A 19,224-nucleotide genomic window follows, 5' to 3' on the forward strand; every position below is an offset into this window, starting at 1 on the left:
TGATGGACGGAATACAGAACAAATCAAAACATTCACCCCAGTCAAGAGATCTGGGTTAAATCCATCATTATTTTGCTCACCATGCCACCCCAGTCTAATTGTTTTTTTATATATCTGAAAACGCTGCACTTGTTCCTAGCCAGTGTTTGCATTTTCCATTCAAACTCTGCTGGGTAAAGTACCATAACTCCCATATCAAGCTCTTGGTACATCTATTGATGCTCATGTCTTGGCAGCAACTGATATTAATACAGATAAAAATAGCTGGTCATTAAATCCTTTGCTGTAGACTAGGCCTTATCAGTGTACTTGTAGCGCAGCAGCATTACACCCTCAGCTTTAGGCTTGCAGCTGGATCTTGTGCACATGTATGTTTCAGATGAATACTGTGAGACTAGCATTCATACATACAAGAAGAGGACACCAGTGCCCTGCTATCATCTGCTTTGTTTCATGGAATGTGTGGTAGAGATTTTCTCTTGAGAAAAGAGATTTGTGTGCTTTTTCAGACCCTTAAGAGGATGGAAAAATGTCATTACAAAGTGTTGAAAGCTCAGAGGTTTGGTCTGCTCATTAATGGAAAATAATAGTATGATTGATGCCTCTTAGGACTATTCTCTTGTGCATCCTATAAAGGAGATGAAATGTCCCTCGGTCTATCAGGAAAGAGAACACTTTCAATCCTTCCCTTAAAGCTTAAGTCATCTCTTTGCCTTTTGCACAATATCCTTTTTGGTAGGGAGGAACTTGGGGTGTATTTGCATCTATTTATTTGGCTATATTTACTTTACAAACATGATGATGATAGATGTCCGTTTTATCCTATGCTCAAACTTTGGGATTGCATCTTTGAAGTAGAATAAATGATCCATTGACAAATAGACATCTATTCAATATCAAAAATTGCTAACAGTGATCCGTGTTTGAAACATACACACTGTGACTCATCTACTGCCTCAGAATGCTCAGGACTTAATTTGAACAGAAGGTTGAAGAAACCTCGTGACAATATCAGTAGGTTTAACATATTAAATCCTGAGCCAGTCTCAAAGTGAAGTCTTTGCAAGAGTACTGGCATAGTCGGTGCATTCAGACTTCATGCGAAGCTAGAAGGGACCTCATCCCATTGTCATCTCTAATATCTAAGGCTTACCCTTTAGTTAGCTGTCAGAAATAGATATAAATTTTATATTGGGGTATTCTTTAGACAGCGTTGTGTTAAAGGAAGGCTGGTGATTGGAGATTGACCTGTCTTCTCAGTTCAATATTCTGGACTCCAGAGGAACTGTATTTCACATCAGTGCACCTCATCTCATGATGTTCTCTCGCACATTATTTCTCCTTGGTGGTTTGTCACAAAAAGGCGGTCCTGCTCTTGATAAACAACATTCTGAGAGTGTGATGCAAAGGGTGGCAAGAAGAAGTAAGGTCCTCTAGACAGTAAATGAAGACAAGCATCTGAAATATAGGGCAATCTCCAAAGCCATACAGGTAACTGGACCTGACTAGTGTGAACTCCTCTGTGAGCAAGGGACCACTGAAGGGAGATGCTCCGCGCTGTTTAACGTGAGCGCAAAGAACATCCTCCCTTGTTTGCAGAACCCCACTGCCTAATAATTCTACAAGGCGACTTTGAGTATTCCTCGTTCTGTGTCTTGCCAGAAAACACGTTTTCATTTTTGGCCCCAATTTCTGTAGGCGATTTATAAGCTTAGTAAGTCCTGGACTACATTTGTCCAGTGTATGTTCAGGGGAGCCACGTTGTGCAAGATTTCCAGTGTAAACAGTATGAAAATAGTTTCATTGTGATTATGTGTGAATAAATGTATTTTAGGTGGATATCCACAAAATCTGCCGTGATTCCAGCCCCTTATACCTACAGTGGACAACCCTGCTTTAAGTGGACATTATTCACCTTTCTTCCCTCAACAGATCTGATCTGCTATCTCAGATGGAGCATTGGTCCTACATTCCAGTCCAGCATCAGTGAGAATTTAAGTTCTCTTACCTAGGTTTTCCAGGGCAAGTATCTGCCCCTACTTCAGATTGCATGCAAGTATGCAAGTTCTAAAAGTGGCATAGATGCCTTCCACTAGGAGTCGTTTGGTGTGAAATCAAAATCTTGGTCATCGCTGGTCTAAAATTCCCTTGCAGTTCATTTATAAGTTGCCTCCTGTTAGTGGCTGTCCCACTGCTTTTTCTACAATGACGTACACGTTGATAGGTTACTAGGTACGTTAACATTTAAAACAAACATCTTAATATTTTAAATAATGGTATTTACTAGTCTGAGTGAGTATTATACCAAGTAGAATTAAACCTACACTGAAGAGACCCACATTCTTTGAGCATGAAGGGAGGACAACTTGACTGATGACTTACCAGACTGGAGAGAAGGCTTGTAACTGTTTATATTTGCTCCACATGCAAGAGGTCCTCTGAAAAATGCATGGCTTGGTTGCCTTCTCATACTATTGGCAGTCTTTCTTCAAAATAAATGGAATTTTGAATACTTGATGATTTCCTTAATCGCTGTAGGGACCGTTCGTGCACCAGCCTGTAAGTTGCTGAAGGTTTGTTTTATTTGAAAATCCAATAAAATATATATATATATTGTGTTTAAAAAGTACACTCATAAGGCTGGAAAAGTGGTCTATTTAATAATTGTTTCTGAACTTGCAGTGACATGTTAAGATGGCCTGGATAAATATCTGTATGGAAGCTCACCAAAGGTTTATACGACCTAGACATATCCCTTCCCGGCTCCAAAATATATTATTGGTCTGCTCAATTGGCAGTGATCAATGAATGGGCCTTCACCCCTCAAAACACGCCTGCCCTTAGAACAGACATTAATGCCCTCAAGCAGCTGAGTGACGTTGCTGCACTCTATGGGAAAAGACCACCTAAGGAACTGCCAGAGTGCATGATTACGGTGGTGAAGGCTTTGCAGACTGCAGTCAACCATTTTGACTGGAGTGAGGTCCTAACTAAAAAGCCACCCTAGTGGGTCAGCGACCAGATACGGTAGGTGGGCAACCTTAAAGAGTAAGCAGGGTGGGGGATGTTTAGGGCCAAAACACATGAAGGCTTTCAAAGTACTCAAAGAGGAGTATGAAATTAGTGGTAATGAGATACCCTGGTGCGTCCAAAGGAAACGCACCATGGCTGTACACCTGCGTTGTAACGCAAGGGTGGAAGAGAGCGCACCTCTTAAGGATTAAATTGTGACCGAAGCATTCTTCAGAAAAGTAATACCTTTAATATTTAAATAAAATCATGATTAATTTGCCAAACACATTAACTAAATGTTGAAGAGGAAGGGAATGAGGCATTGTAGGGACCAAGAGAGTTTGGCATTAAAATAGGATTCAGAATTGTACAACTTAAGCTCCTGCATATAATCTAGAACACTAGAATACAACTGGCCAGCTTTGGTAGAATACAAAGGTAGATGTTGTACAAAGAAATATGAAAAACATAGGGCCCTTGGAATACATTCTGAATCTTGAAAATATATGTACAAATGGTGGTTAATTACTGACTGCTATAGAAATAATGGGAAGAGGGGCTGAAACTGCCTCTTTATTATTGTTTGGGTAGTATTTTGAAATTATGACAGACGATGCTTAGAATTCTGCGGAATGGTAAGCGAAGGTGCAGTGTACCACAGTGATTGAGCTATTGAAAATGTCATATTCACATTTTAAAAAGCAATAATAAGATTTTTTTTTTAAATATAATGGTGTGGATTATAACTTTTCATCAAAGGCAAGTACATGTTTTCTATTTGTTTAGTGTTAGTTCGATCCTGTATGTGTTTCTTTATAGTCTGATGTTCATCCTAGGTCTTATTGATAAATCAGGTGGGTGATCTTACAGTGCATCCAGTATATCTGGCATTGCAGCAAGATATTTAAATATGGTGGTAGTATTTGGGTCGAACTTGGTATTGGGTTGCAAAGCACATTGTAATGATGCTGAAAGTACATTTGTGTTTAAGACCCAGTCACTGAGTACTGCAATGCTGCTGAACCAGTGTTACAGGTAAGTAGCTTATCCAGCCTAAATGTGCCCACTGAATCCTTTGGTTGTACTACTAGGTGTAGAAGGCCTGCACTCGTAGGATTGGTACTTTGGTGGAATAATGACATTTTCATACGTACAAGTCTTTTGAGGCTGTGGATTGTGTGCCTTAGAGTTAATAAATATTGATCTATTGCTCACTTTGCCCTGCAGTTTTTCAAATATCAAGTCTGTCTGTCTGATTGCATTGAAATTCTATGCATTTCCGCCTGTGATTGAGTACATCTTTCTTTGCAGTGTTCAGCTCCTTGGACATGTCGCGCTCGGTGTCCGTCACGGCTGCTGGTCAGTGCCGGTTAGCTCCTTTAATCCAAGTTATATTGGACTCCAGTCACTTGTACGACTACACTGTGAAACTCCTCTTCAAGCTGCACTCATGTAAGTACTGTGCTCCCCAGAGGTTCAAGGTCTGTTGGAAAGCAACCAATGGAGTTCAAGGCTCCCCAGGCTCTTCCAGGAACAATATGCATGATTGCCAACTACCAGACCCTATGGGAATTCATGAGAAGTACAACTCTCACCAGAGAGGTTTGCTTGTTTAGGAAGCACATAAACAAACACAAAAAGATGTGGGCTGCGGAGATGCTTTATGTATGTGCCTAGATCTGTACATAGGCCCATGCCCTCCAGATAAGCACTATAGCACTTGGTATGTTCATTGCTCTGACTTACAGGGAGGCATTGTGTAAGTGCATATGTCCGCATTGTGCAAGGAGGTGCTGTGTGTGCCTACAGCTCTGTACTATGCCAGAAACCGGTTTATATTTAGCTCTGTACGCGGAACCATCCTTGCTCCGCAGGAAAGTACTATGCATGTACAGAATGCTGTACATTTGCCTATATTCTGCTGGAATACACCATCTATGCACACAGCTCAAAGGTCTGTAGGAAAGCATTGTGTTTCCTGATCGACACTGTGCAGTACTCTGTTGCTTTTTGGCTAGGTTTGCTCCACCAAGTACCACAACATATGCCGGCTCTTGAGCTGATGGAAAACACTGTGCGCATTTATAATTCTGCCTGTAAATACCATGTAATAACTATGTGTTCTTGGGGAATCACCATGTTTGAGCAGTAAATGTAAATGTGCAGATATTTATATAGCGCAAATCACCAACCGGTCTCTAAGCGCTTGCTTAGGTAACCCGTCCTGGTATTCCCCTGTGAGATAACCAAGCAGGGCAGGGCATCCACAAGGTGAAAGCCAGGCATCCCGCCGCGAGGGGCCATTGTGGAGATTAAGCAAGCTATTGCCCAGAGTCGCAGAGTGTGAACCCATGAATCGAGTATGCACTGGAGCGAGAATTATCGAGTCCATGGACAATTTATGGACTCAAGACCCAGCCGAGCCAGGAATAGAACCCTGGTCCCGGGCTGACCTCTGCTTCCAGGTCTGCCTACTCTAACCAGTGAGCCACACTTCTCCACAAGCAAGCGCCATGTTGAACGTAGATACATGAAATGCATAAGCATGGAAATATTGAGTATGTGCATGACACTGTGCTCTGCTGAGCTCCATAAGCTCTGGCGGGAAGTGTGGCGTACCTAGAGTGTCTGTCTCTGCATCGGTTGCCTGGTCCCCAATACTCTGCAGTCCTGACTAAGTGCCTGTTATTTTTCCTCTCTGATAGGTCTTCCAGCAGACACCCTGCAAGGCCACAGAGACCGCTTCCTGGAGCAGTTCAAGAAGTGAGTGCACGAGGAGTGGGAGGATTGGAGAAAAGGGTAGGAGGGAGGGTGGCAGAAGAAACTGAAAGCTGTGGTCATTAATCCATGTTTGTATTATGCATATTGCTTCTTAAAAGCTCACAGGATAAGGCATAGAAAGAATGATGAGTGAGATAAGAGGTGGAGAAGTAGAAAATACAGTAATCTACATACATGCTGTTTGCCAATTTATCCTTGTATTACAGTTTGCATTATTTATTCTTGAGTTTTCACTATCAAAGTGCCCTCAGACACTAAAAAAGCCAGTCCCTCTCCCATCCTGACTAGATCATTTCTTGATGAAGGGGGGGGGTAAGGCTGCTCTTGCACAAGTGGCTTCGGGCGTAGATTCCTTGTGCTCGTGAGCACCCACCATGCTCTTTGCCTCCTTTCTTCCAGATTGAAAGACCTGTTCTATCGGTCCAGTAACCTGCAGTTCTTCAAGCGCCTCATTCAGATCCCACAGCTGCCCGAGGTGAGTCCTGTGCCTCCTGGCAGGGGTTGCGGCCGAGAGCTGTTCTCCTTGCCTGCGTGTGACTTGGGTTGGCCAACAATGATCTGATAGTGCACACATCAATTTACAGGTTATAGGCCAGTGTCTCACAGTGTTACTACTTTTGGTATTCACATAAGGCATTTAGTAGTAGTAAAGTTAGGACTCCTAACTTTACTACTACTAAATGCCTTTTGTGAATACCGAAAGTTGTAAAGTTAGGATTTTATCTCAGATTAGTTCTGTGAATCGGCCCCAGTGTGTTAATATATTGTGTTTGTGCACCACAGCAGATGCCCCTCTTGCAGCTGCTTTGCTATAGGGTTGTTCTGTTAGTCCAGTGCTGCAGCGAAACAGGTGTTGCCTTTAGCGCAGCGTTGTCTGTGTCTCTTTTACTGCAGCACTTTGGCTCTCCTCCTTAGAGCAGTGTATCAGTGTTTCACACCCTACCCCTAGTGCAGTGCTACTCCTTTCAGCCATTGGGCTCTGCTACAGGTGTCACTTCTGTGGTAGTGCTACTGGTACCTGCTGTGTGCTGCTCTTAACGCAGTGCTGTAGATATCACCATTTCTGCTGTGCTGCAGCTGTCACTGTGTGTAAAGCTACTCTCTCGGAATGTTGTTCAGTGCTGTTGTCAACCTTGGTTCAACCTTGCTGATGTCACCCTTAGTGCAGCGCAGAGTGCTGTGTATACACTGCAGTGGGCATTCTCAATAGACAATCAAATGAAATTATTTTAGGCTAGTGCAGCTGTTTTTCTTGGTGCAGTAGACTTAAACCGGTGCTGTTATTTTCAGCAGTGAAGCACTTCTGCAGATATTGCCAGTAATGCAATGCTCGTGGTATTGCTCTTTGTGCAGTGTTGAAAGTGGTTCTCAGTGCATTACTGAAGGTGTCACCCTTAGTGCAGTGCTGCAGTTTTCACTGTATTCTAGTTATACAGCTATTGTCCTCAGTGCAGTGCTTTACACTTCAGCCGTAGTGTTGCGTGACAGGCTTGGCCCTAAGAGCTGTGCTGCCAGTGTCACTCCTACTGCAAGGCTGCATGTTTTGATTGACACAGTGCTGTTTGGTACCTTTAGCGCTTTCATTCAAGTATCAATCTCTATTCAGTCGAGCAGGTGTTACACTTTGTGCAGTGCAGAAAGCACTTTGTGCAGGGTACTGGTCGTTGTAAATAGGCCAGTGAATCAAGGCAGTGCGGCAATTCTTAGTACAATAGCAGTTGTGAATCAAATACATTTCTGGCCATGTGTGCTGCAGTGCAGATGGAAGTGGAGGTCCCCTTAGTGTGGTACTGTGGCTGTTGCCTTTGAAACAGTAGAAGCTGTGTAGACCTGGGCCCCTTGATGTTGTGTGTGAGTTTTTGCTTCTTTCCACTACACTCTCCGTTTGATTTGTCGCGTGGGCCGTAGGGAATCTCAACACTGCTCCCCTAAGCCTGCTAGACTTAAACACGTTTGTCTTTCAACAGAATCCCCCCAATTTCCTGCGAGCATCAGCCCTGGAAGAGCATATAAGCCCTGTCGTGGTGATCCCATCGGAGACATCATCGCCGGAGAGCGAGCCCATCATGGAGACGGACGACCTTGTGGATATGGACTCCGTGTCCCAACAGGTGAGGAAGCGTGGACCATCTGCACCATAAAAACATGCTGTTCCTGCTGTGGCCGAGCTTGTGTCTGCATTAATCAGGCTCAGAAGTATGGAAATTCTAAAATGACATAACATTAAAAAGATGTTGGTTGACTGAAATTTAGAATAATGGCAGTAAAAGCCTTTTTAATCCTCCTCGTAAAGTCACCCAAACTGTCTGAGATGTAACACACAGGAGAGACTCAAGAAACATACGTTGTTTTCTTCAGTATTGCATCACTCATAGGTTCACAAGCTTAGTAGAAAAATTCCCTGTTCTCATGTAATGTAATAACAGCTCCATCTCGTTGAGGATTAGAATTCTAATAGTCTCTCCTACCAAATATTATACCAAGCCTGTTGCCCGCAGGGTCTACTTAGGGTTTCTATTTTGCGCCATGAATCTAGGGTTTCTTAACACTGCTGCTCTTACTGCAGGCACTTTCTGACTTTACGAGCTGCATTTTACCTCAGTATTTGTGGGTATCAACATTTATATCAGTTTTTAATTAGTATCTTGTTTTTTTTCGTATTAGAAGAGTATGCCTGTGCTGAATTTGAACCCGGTGCCTTGATGTTAAGCAGACGCAAAAACAACAGTTGATGGAAAGAATGCAGAACAATGTCATACATTCACCCCAGTACAGAGATCTGGGCCTAAATCCATCGTTGTTTTGTTCACCATGCCTTTCCAGTTTGAACCCAGCCATATGCAAATCAGTCTTGACCCTGTGCCTCATGGGAACAGTCCAGCCCGAACTGCCAAGCCAGGTCCTCCCTGGACTGGAACCAAGCATCCTAGGACCGGTTTTGGGGTTTCACCCTTCTTCAGCCAGGATAGCTTGATTCCATTGGCATGGAGAGCACGGGACCAACGTCTGAGCATAACCTTCCCATTCGGGGTGACAAACGCAAAAACAACGGTTAATGGACAGAATGCAGAACAGTGTCATACATCCACCCCAGTACAGAGATCTGGGCCTAAATCCATTTTTTCCTCTTATCCCCCACTCCGCTATATACCTGCTTGCGACTCTAGCGCCATACCTTGACTCGACCCTGCTAGCTCCCTGCCGAATCGGCCGATGTCTTCCCTGATTCGGAGGAGCGGTGCATGAAACTCTCGAGGCACAGGCTGCTCTGCGTGGTGTAGCCCTTGCGCGAGGTCCGGGGCAGTGGTGGCCTTCTGGGCGCAGACTTGGGTGTGCTCCTTATTCAGATGGCGGTATGACCGTGGGCAATAGGCAATATCTGCAGCACGCTACACACTACGACTCCTGTGGCCCGCTTGATCAGTGGCGCTTTACGCACTGCGCTGGTTCCTTGGACTCTGCTGACACGGCTACTGCGCCCTCCCCTGAAGCCCCTACAGTGGCTGCTGCGCCTTGTGCTGGGGCCTTCGCGGTCCTTTGTCGCTAAGCTCCATTCGGGTGCGCTGCTGACGGACCCCTGACGCGCATCACTCTGGGGCACTGATCGCCGTTTGTATCCAGATGCACAGTGACAGCTACATCTTAATTGTGCCTTCTCATCGTCGCGCTGCACTTGGAGGGGCCCTCCGCCCTTTACTGAGCCCGGGGCCAGTTTGCATACCATTGGTGAGCCTCCATCAGGACTCGTTAGGGTGGGGGCCTGCATTTACGGGCAACTGTTTGCGGCAGCACATTGCGGCCACCTCAATTCTGGCTCTATCACTCCGGATACTCTTCTATACTCCGCGGCTGGCCCCGACTGTCGCCCCTTTGTGCAGCCCTATAGCCCCATTAACCTGCGCCTCCCAGCAGCTACCTTTGCGCTGTGAAGTTGCCGGCGCAGCAGACTGCTGGGATGGGGAAGCTTGATGGACGTCAGTCTCGTTTACCTTTCGAATCCAAAAAAGCTACGACGCGGTCCACCTCTGCTGGCGCAGACCCTGAAACTATGGACCGCACACACTCCACTTCGCAATCCTCTGAGGATGATGTTAAAACATTGCTCCTAACGGTTCAACATAGCCTGTCGGATCTATCGGGAAAGATGGATACTATGAACACTCGGCTTGACTTCTTGGTGAACAAGGTCGACAAGCATGATGGGCAATTAAAAGAGGCGGAACGACGCATATCGGAGAATGAAGACATCACTACTCGGATGCAGTCTCAGGTCGCTTAGATGGATAAACTTCTCAATAAACAGTTATTGCGGCTAAGAATGAGGACATTGAAGCTAGGAGCCGCCGTAACAACGTTCGCATCCTAGGCATTCCTGAGAGTACAAATACAGGGCGTATGGAGGTATACATTGAATGCCTTCTGAAAAGCTCCTTTGGTGAGGAATCCGTCTCGCAGCACTTGGTGGTTGAACGTGCGCATCGTTCCTTGGGCCCGCGACATCCCCACCCCCCGGGGAAGCCCCGCGGCCCATCATTGCTCGTCTTCTCAACTACCGAGATCGCGATGTGGCATTACAGAAGGCTCGTGACTCGAAACCGCTGCAGTTTGAAGGTAACACATTAACAATTTATCCGGACTTTACCCTGGCAGTGCAGGAGGCACACTGGAAATTTCTCGCGGTCAAGCAGAAACTTCAGAAGGCTCAGATCGAAAATGCTCTATTATACCCTGCACTGCTCCGGATCACACACGATGGGAAACATGTCTTCTGTACCAACCCACAGCTGGTAGAGGACTTTCTGAAAACCATCTCGAGACACTCTCCGCGTTGGGGCAGTGCTTCCAGATCTTCTTCCCCTCCACTTGACTCATTTTGCGCTGGCTTGCCTCCTCAAATGCTCTGCTCCTTACTATACACTTAGTGTTCAATGTGGGGTGGAATAATATTTATAGCTATGTTAGCACTTTGGTAACGTTTGTCTGCCCACCACTGTGCCTTCTGGCGGATTGCTGCCTCTGAACAGTCACTTGAACAGATAAGTGCCCTAGAACACTCTTCTATTGATTGGGACTCGGTCTGCATAATTATATTGCCTGTCGCATGCTATGTAGATAAATCAAAAGCCACTTTGCCAAGCACCCTTCCCAAATGCGCCACTCTTTCCCACCATTGGTTGACACCCAGGGACTGCACTGCAGGTAGAGTTAGGCCCTGGAAGGGAGTACTGTCCCCTGGCGCCCCCCTATGGGAGTTCCCCTACATTGTTGGTGCTTTTTTTGTATTTTTATTTTGCTATGTAAAGCCATCTTTAGGCTGGCCGCAGTTGGTTGTACGAGATCGACTCTTTGTTTACCTTTTTGGGCGGGTTACGCTATGCCGGCACGTTTGGGGTGCCGTTGTGGGAGGGGGCGAGAAGGGTTGTACTGAGTTTCTGCAGGGATTGTTTGTTTCAAAGTTTTGTGGTAGGGAGGGGGTTATGGGTTGCGACTTTTCTTAATTGTTCTTATGTACATTGGACGCATACAGCTGGACAGGGTCTTCTTTACGTAATAGGACACATGTTTCTGCAACACTGGCAGCCTCAATTTACATCAATGACACACCCGCATAGATGACGCACACTGATTCCCCATGCCTCAAATTGCTCACGTGGAATGTCAGGGGACTCCAAGACCCTCGCAAACGGCGACAGGTATTAGCATATCTAGACAGGCATCACATCCAAATAGCCATGCGTCAGGAAATGCACATGGACCCTATGCACCCTCCCTTTTTCGGTACCAATTGGGCCTCTACATGTGTCTATTCATCATATTCCACCTATTCCTGTGGCACTCTTATACTAATAAAGAAAAACACGCTGTTTATTGTGGGGGGAACATATAGTGACTCATCTGGCCGCAGCTGTATAATCTGGGGTACACTTGCTACGCAGTCTGTCACACTTGCTTGTAGTTATGGTCCTAACACGGACGATCCAGGTTACTTCACCGCCCTCTGGGGTCAAATACTAGCAATAGGCTCCACGCATGTTATGTGGGGTGGGGATTTCAACACTGCTCTTTGCTCCTTCATGGATCGCTCTAATCCCCTCCCACACCACTATACCAATACTCGAGAGACCCTATCAGGTTTATTCAACGAACATGGGATTGTTGATGCGTGGCGGTATGTACATCCCGCAAATAAGGAAGGCACCTTTTATATGACGGGCCACTCTACTTGGTCCCGGCTGGACTACTGGGTTTGTTCCCGAGGAGTGACACCCTGGATTCGCAGTGTAGCGCACTTAGCTCGTACACACTCTGACCATGCACCGGTATACCTTGAACTGCTACCCCCTAACTCTATTGCCACTCCACATTGCTGGAGACTCATACCCGAGGCATCACTGGATACGGTGTTTCATGCTGAGCTGGGGGAGGAGATCGCTGATTTCCTTGCTAGAAATAAGGGTACTGTCGACGATATGGGTATATTCTGGGAGGCCTTCAAGGTCACGGTCAGGGGTGTTTGCATATCAAAGAGTTTTGGAGAGCTCTGTGTTATTAGGAATAGACTGCGCAGCCTTGAACTAGAGATAAAGCAACTGGAAACCAATATGTGGGAGACTAACTCTTACCACCCAGTGTGCTACCCTCCGCGAAAAACTCACTGACTACATTGACACTGCGTCTAGAGAGGTGAAGTTTCGAGGTAAATACTTTATTGCCCGTAGATATGGGGAGGGTGAGAGGCCTGGACGGGCCTTGGCGAATACCATCAGGAAGCCTAGGCTCTCTACTTATGTGTTGGACGTGGTGGACGGTGACGGAAATGGGCAGAGACAGTCTTAACATAATTAATGTCTTTGTTAAATATTATAAGGACTTATACAGCTCGCAACGCTCATCCCCTCCTGATTTCACTCCCTTCTTGCAGGACATAGCTCTCGGTTGGCTTGGAGACTCCCAGCGCGAATTCCTAGAGGCACCCTTTGGGGACGACGAATGACACAAAGCCATAATGTAAATGGCGTCAGGAAAGGCTCCAGGTTCAGACGGCATGCCCATTGATTTTTACAAAGCATATATAGATCAGTTACTCCCCGTGCTTAAGGAGGTTTCCTTGAGGCCCAGAAGGCACAGACCCTACCCACAATGATGAGAGAAGCACTGATCATGTCATTGCTGAAAACCGGCAAGCCTGCAGATCAATGCGAATCTTATAGGCCGCTATCCCTTATCAATAAGGATACAAAAATACTGGCCAAACTAGTGGCAAACCATCTTCGTCTACTTATGGATAAGCTGGTGCTTCCAGACCAGTCTGGGTTTATCCCAGCTAGGGCCACATTCCATAATCTTAGAATGCTTTTTTCCATTTTACAGGCGGTTGAACCTAGATTGCATTTGGCCGCAGTGTTCCTGGATGCCTCCAAGACCTTTGATTCTTTGGAATGGGACTATCTTTTCACCATTTTGCAGAATATGGGCCTACCTATGGGCTTTATTTCATGGATTCGGTTACTATACACCGCCCCCACAGCGAGGGTTTTAATTAATGGCCATACTTCCTCTTCCTTTTCTTTATCCCGTGTCACACACCAGGGGTGTCCGCTGTCTCCCCTCCTGTTTGCCTTAGTCATGGAACCCCTTGCAGCGAAGATTAGACTGCATTATAATCATGTAGGCCTTGGGTGCTTATTACGCTCGATCCTTATTTAGTTATACGCGGATGATGTTACTTTGTATGTCAATGACCCGCAACACAATCTTAACTCCTTACTGCGGTATCCATCAAATTCGGTGGTTACTCGGGTATTCATATAAACTGGACCAAGTCACAGATATTCCCCTTGACTACCGCTGTTCTCCCCTTTGATACGGACTAGCCACTCAAATGGTGTGATACTGATATCAAATATTTAGGTATCCATGTGTTGGCAGATCAGGATGAGTTAATGAGAACAAACTATGGGTACGCAATGGAGCACATCACAAGCTGCATAACTCGGTGGATTGCCCTCCCATGGTCTATGGCCGGACGGGTGTCCCTTATAAAAATGGTGATCCTCCCTCAATTTCTATACCTGTTCATTAACATTCCCTACGATCCAGGACGTCATTTTTTCACCTTGTTGCGTTCGGAACTGATACGCTTGGTCTGGGGTGGCAAGCAACCACTTATACAATGGGATACACTCATGAGGCCCTATTCCCAAGGGGGGTTTGACATACCCAACTTCGAATTGTACTATATTTGCGCTCAGGCCCACTTTGCTCATTTTTGGTTCCACCAGCCTCGATATACCCCCCATGTAGCCACAGAACATTGGCTGGCTAAACCCACCCTGCTTGATGGTGTTCTCCTCGCCAACATTTCCTCTCGGGCATGTTGCCCCTCCTCAGTGGACCGCACGATTATGGCCTGGTCCCGTATAAGTGACCATATGCACGCCCCTTGTTTATACTCCCCTCTCCTTCCGCTCACGTATCATCCGGATATATCCCTGCTACAGGAGGGCATCTTTAGAAAGGTAACATGCGCAAGGAAGCTCCATTGCTGGGGAGATCTGTACATTAATGGTAAATTTCGCACACTCTCACAGATATGCCCTGATCCGCCGCCGTCCACCATGGAAACATTTTTGTATGCTCGCCTTCGTCATGGTGTTCGGGCTAGTACCACTTCCAACCCTTCTGAGCCTGCAACACTGGCCCCTTTACATCATATGTTACGTGCACCCTCTGCGGTGCACCTTGTGTCCACTCTTTACCATACACTATATAGTGATGTCGAATATCCTCCAAGTGCAGCGCGAGCTAAATGGGCGTTGGAACTGGAACAAGACATTACTGACGACCAATGGCTGTTTTGCTGCAAACAGACAGAGCACATCTTCTCTAATAGCAGGCTTCGACTGATTCATTATAGGTTCTTGCACCGTAGCTACCACACCCCGGTTAAGCTCTATTAATTTGGGTTGCGGGACACAGCTAGGTGTGATAGGTGTCGGACGGAAAATGCTGACTTCCTGCACCTGGCTTGGGAGTGCTCAGATATCCACACTTATTGGAGCCATGTCCTCACGGCTCTGGATGCCATGGTCCCACTACCCATCCCCAGATCTCCCCTGGTGGCTCTGCTGGGGGCATACTGAGCACTTTCCTGCTCCGAACCGTAAATGTCTCCTTCAGCCTGGCTATTGCTAAGCGGCGAATAGCATGTAGGTGGGGAAGGGGTAGAGCACCCATATTTAAGGATTGGCTGTCAGATATGATATTTTGGCAGGATCAACTTTGCACATATGCTGAATTGCTTCCATGCTCTTCCCACCCACTCCATTAGTGATGCACACTCACTGTAGGAATTTTACTGGCTTCCCATTTTCGATATTTCGCTGGGCATGCTGTAACTCGGCCACATGGGGAACACACTGGGCTGCGGCTGATTTCCGTAATAGAATGTCCCGCAATGGCCAGTCTCCCCTGATATCCACCCTCAAACCAAGGGAAAAATGTTGCAGGTTGGGATTATGCATTGGCAATGTGAAGACGGAAAAATTCTTCTTGCTATACATTGACTCATGGTTGCCTCTCCATAATTGTGTAATTGTCCATGTGACTGCACTGGATTCCTGTTTGATGGCCTCATTGTACTGTATCATGCTATGGAGCGTGGGTAATTCTCCTGTGTTTCTGATTTTCGGGGTTTCCCGTTTTCGATATTTGTATGTGCATGCTATGACTCTGCCACATGGAGAACATACTTGTTATGAGACTGACTTCTGCAATAGTCAGTCCTGTAATAGAAAATCCCCCCCTGACGTCCACAACAACTGCTGTGGTGTGTGATTATGCCTTGGGACTGTGTTGCTGTGGCATTCATCTCGCTTTACATGGTCTCCCGGTTGATTCTCCTTACCTGGTAGGACTGTCTGCAGCCTGGGCGAGAAGCAAAGTCTTTGTGCTATCGGGCGCCTTCGTAGGCTATCTCAGGCTAGACCCACATGCTAACCTCTTTGATTCTGTATTTTGACCTTGATATGCCCAGTGAACATGGACTATGTCTTAATTTGTTGGACTGTCTGCAGCCTGGGCGAGAAGCAAAGTCTTTGTGCTATCGGGCGCCTTCGTAGGCTATCTCAGGCTAGACCCACATGCTAACCTCTTTGATTCTGTATTTTGACCTTGATATGCCCAGTGAACATGGACTATGTCTTAATTTGTTGAGATTACCGTCGCTTCCTCACCCTTTGTCGAGTGGTGTTAAAGCCTTGGAGACTTCCACTCCCTCATCTTGGTTCCACACTAAGTTAATTAATGTTGATTAAGAGGTAGGAACCCCTCCTTCTGGCAGCCAGATTACACCAGCTGCCCATAATACATTCAGTGCAGGGGCTAAAACAATTGCTACTGGTTTAGTTGCAAAGATGCTTAGTCAGTGTCCAGAATACCATGATGCCTTAGCCAGTGTGATTGTCTGGTATGGTTGGGATGAGGGAGTGCGGGTTCGAAGAGAACCCTGAGATGCTGCTGACCATGTTCTCCCATCTATCTGCTCATGGGTTTTAGTAATCGCTCATTTTGATGACACCCTGGTGCCCTCCTAGTGGTCTGACCTCATCTGATAAAGCTCTGTTGCTTAGGTGAGTCTGACATCTTTCATATATTTCACAAGGGCAGGGTTTCTCTGCACCTCCTACCAAGCCCATGCTGTATTGCAGGAAATACCTTTTGTTGCCTTAAAAAAAACCGAAGTTGCAGCCTCTCTGCTTTTGCTTATAATTTATCGGGAAGCATTTAATAGGTTTATAAGCTCCCCATCAAACTTTTTGCTTCTCATCTGGAAATGTTGTTAATAAAATCTTGCCAGTGGCAAGCGAAAACTTTTGCTGCTGGATAGTGGCACAGTTTCTGGTGAATTAAACCATAGAGTTATCAATATTCTTTCCAGATACTCCATCACTCCTGAGTTAGGAGAGCACTAATACTTTAACCAAGCACCAGGAAATGTCGCAGAAAATACAATCCTGAGATGGCGTTGAGATGTTTGGAATCGTTGGCTTCTGGTCAATATCATGTGGAGTTATTCGAGATATAGCTGGGATTCACAACTAGAGTTTTCAGTTTGAGACAGAGGAGTTATCGGTCCACCTGCACGCCCAGCATATGAAACTCAAATAGATAGTAGTAGCACAACTATTGTTACAGAAACACCCTCTGTCCCATATGTTGGGTGCTTAAAATCACCCCTTGGTGCGATCCATAGGGTAAAATGTGTAATTGGTTCATATCAGGCATGGGTAGTGGCCATTCTACGTGAGCCAAGATTAGGTAAAGATACTGGGATTTGGACTGCTAACAGAATGGACATTTTTCCCAATTGGAATGGAATACTTTTGTAGATTTTGGATGAGACTGTTGAGGTCTCGACTCCCCTGCCTCTCTTAAGGAATTTATAGCCATTACCTGCTGTCAAGTATGCTGATCGCACACTCCGGTGCATGAGCTTGGGATTAGAGTGCCCTACGCATTTAGAAATTAGATTTGATCCTTAAACTTGTAAAACTAAGATTTTTCTTTCGTGGGTTAATGTTTTGTAGGGTTGAAAGTCCCTGGTGTAGTCTCCATTTGACAACCTGCACCTCATTTCCCTGTCTGATCAACTCGGTTTGGTTTCTTGTGCATGAGATGTGTGTGACCATTCTCCTGAAATGTGTTCCATGTGATTTTATCTGCTGCTCACCAACAGAGTTCCAGACTCTTTTGGGAGATTGAGGTCCACCGACGTCGTACTCCTTTTGACGGTGGTGATTACTGTCCACAAACCCAAGCCATAACCAGAGTAATGGTGGAAGCTGGTTAGAATTCATGGGGTACACGCCTTAATACCTGCTCCCCCGTGGTGAGACTGTCTACCAACTCTTCCTGTTTGAATTTGACTTGTGTGTCATATTTAGGCCTGTATACTCCCATTGATTGTGAGTAGCATGCATGAGAACGCTGGTGCATCTAAGTGATGAGGTATGCATATTGCCGCCCCACCAACAACCCCCCTCTAAATATGTCTAAAGCCCATACTTGAAGGTGCTCCTTTGGGTTTAGTGGTAGTCGCTGCTGCTACTTCCTATTTTGCCTGCCTGTGTCTTGGCACTTGTGTTTCCTCATTTCTTTAGCAACCTTGGTACAGCCAAGTACACAGGTTTAAATTTAAATCCACTAAATAAAACAGGTAGGATAATTTTTGCTTACCTGACTTGGACCCAGACAGTTAGAGCCATTCAGCTGTAGCTTGTGATTAGCAACAGACGATTAATTACTGTGACCAATGGTTTGACCAAAGCTGGGCTTACACGATGACCTGCCCGCCCACCGTATCCTGTGTCCTTTCCTGAATGGCAAAAGTCCTGTAACAGCATCTGTTGCACTACAGGCCGTCAGGGCACTAGTACACAAAAGCAGAAAGGCAGTTCCCCTGAGCCTGGTTTCCATGCTGTGGCACACCTGAAGGATGTGCACTTTGACTGGATCAGCTTAAACTGCACGAATGACGCAACAAATGTTAAAAACATCCAGTAGCAGCTCGTGCTCTGTCACAGCCTCGTTAACATCCAGTGGAAACTCTAGCTTGACTTTCACACAATTGTTATTGAATAACTTTTTGGATTCTACAAGTTGGCGGATATGTAAAATGTTGTATTTCACCAATAGAACAAAAGTATTTATAAAGCGGACATACACCGACCAGTTTCTTGGAGCTGGTTACAGGAATATAAATTGCAGCTCACAATCCTATTTCTATGCTTGTGTAAACAGCCATGTTTTCAAGTGTTGCCTAAATCTGGAATAGCAGGTTAATGATCTGATATGAGGTGGTATGGAGTTCCAGAATCGAGGGGCCAATACCGAGAATCTAGCACCTCTTTGCCTCTTCTTCTTGAAAGAAGAAATTACCAGAAGGTTGAGATGCGAGGCCCTCAAATTGCTAGGAGTGTACCTGTGAATACATGAGGAGATAACTCAGGGCAGTTGCCATACAGTAATTAAACAATAGTCCAGCCAATCTTAAAGGCAGAACGCTGTTTTACTGGAAGCCACTGAAGCTTCCTCATCAAAGGGGTGTTATGACACCTCCTTGGCTGTCGGCGGGCATTTATACATAGCCATCATTACATCAACCGGGCCCTATATTAACTCTGCAGACCAAGAAATTCCTCTTTTGGCGTAGTAACAGTATGTGATACCCACAGGTATTTCCTGCCTGGCTTGTTGTGAATTGTGTTTGCTGTACTGCTGTCAATTCCTCTCCCATTGGCGATAAAATTACGTATTGCTAAATGGTGGAATTACCAGTTATGAGTGCTTGGCCAAGTGTCTACTTACTGAACTGTGGCCATTTGTCCAGTAGGACCCAGACCTCTGACTCTTGTCTCTGACCCACACTTA

At 45.7% G+C, this 19,224-nt stretch overlaps 1 protein-coding gene across 1 annotated transcript in view; it reads left to right on the forward strand.

Annotated features, from left to right (window-relative positions):
• Positions 1-19,224, forward strand: part of HIP1 (huntingtin interacting protein 1) — a 352,795-nt gene that overhangs the window by 144,797 nt on the left and 188,774 nt on the right. Inside the window, exons 8-11 of the mRNA XM_085649657.1 lie at positions 4,324-4,464; positions 5,718-5,775; positions 6,193-6,268; positions 7,761-7,904. Of these exons, the coding sequence (XP_085505783.1) occupies positions 4,324-4,464; positions 5,718-5,775; positions 6,193-6,268; positions 7,761-7,904 (419 nt within the window). The remainder of the gene's footprint in view (positions 1-4,323; positions 4,465-5,717; positions 5,776-6,192; positions 6,269-7,760; positions 7,905-19,224) is intronic.

This window comes from Triturus cristatus, chromosome 3_2 (genome assembly GCF_964204655.1).
Source record: "Triturus cristatus chromosome 3_2, aTriCri1.1, whole genome shotgun sequence".
NCBI classification, from domain to species: domain Eukaryota; kingdom Metazoa; phylum Chordata; class Amphibia; order Caudata; family Salamandridae; genus Triturus; species Triturus cristatus.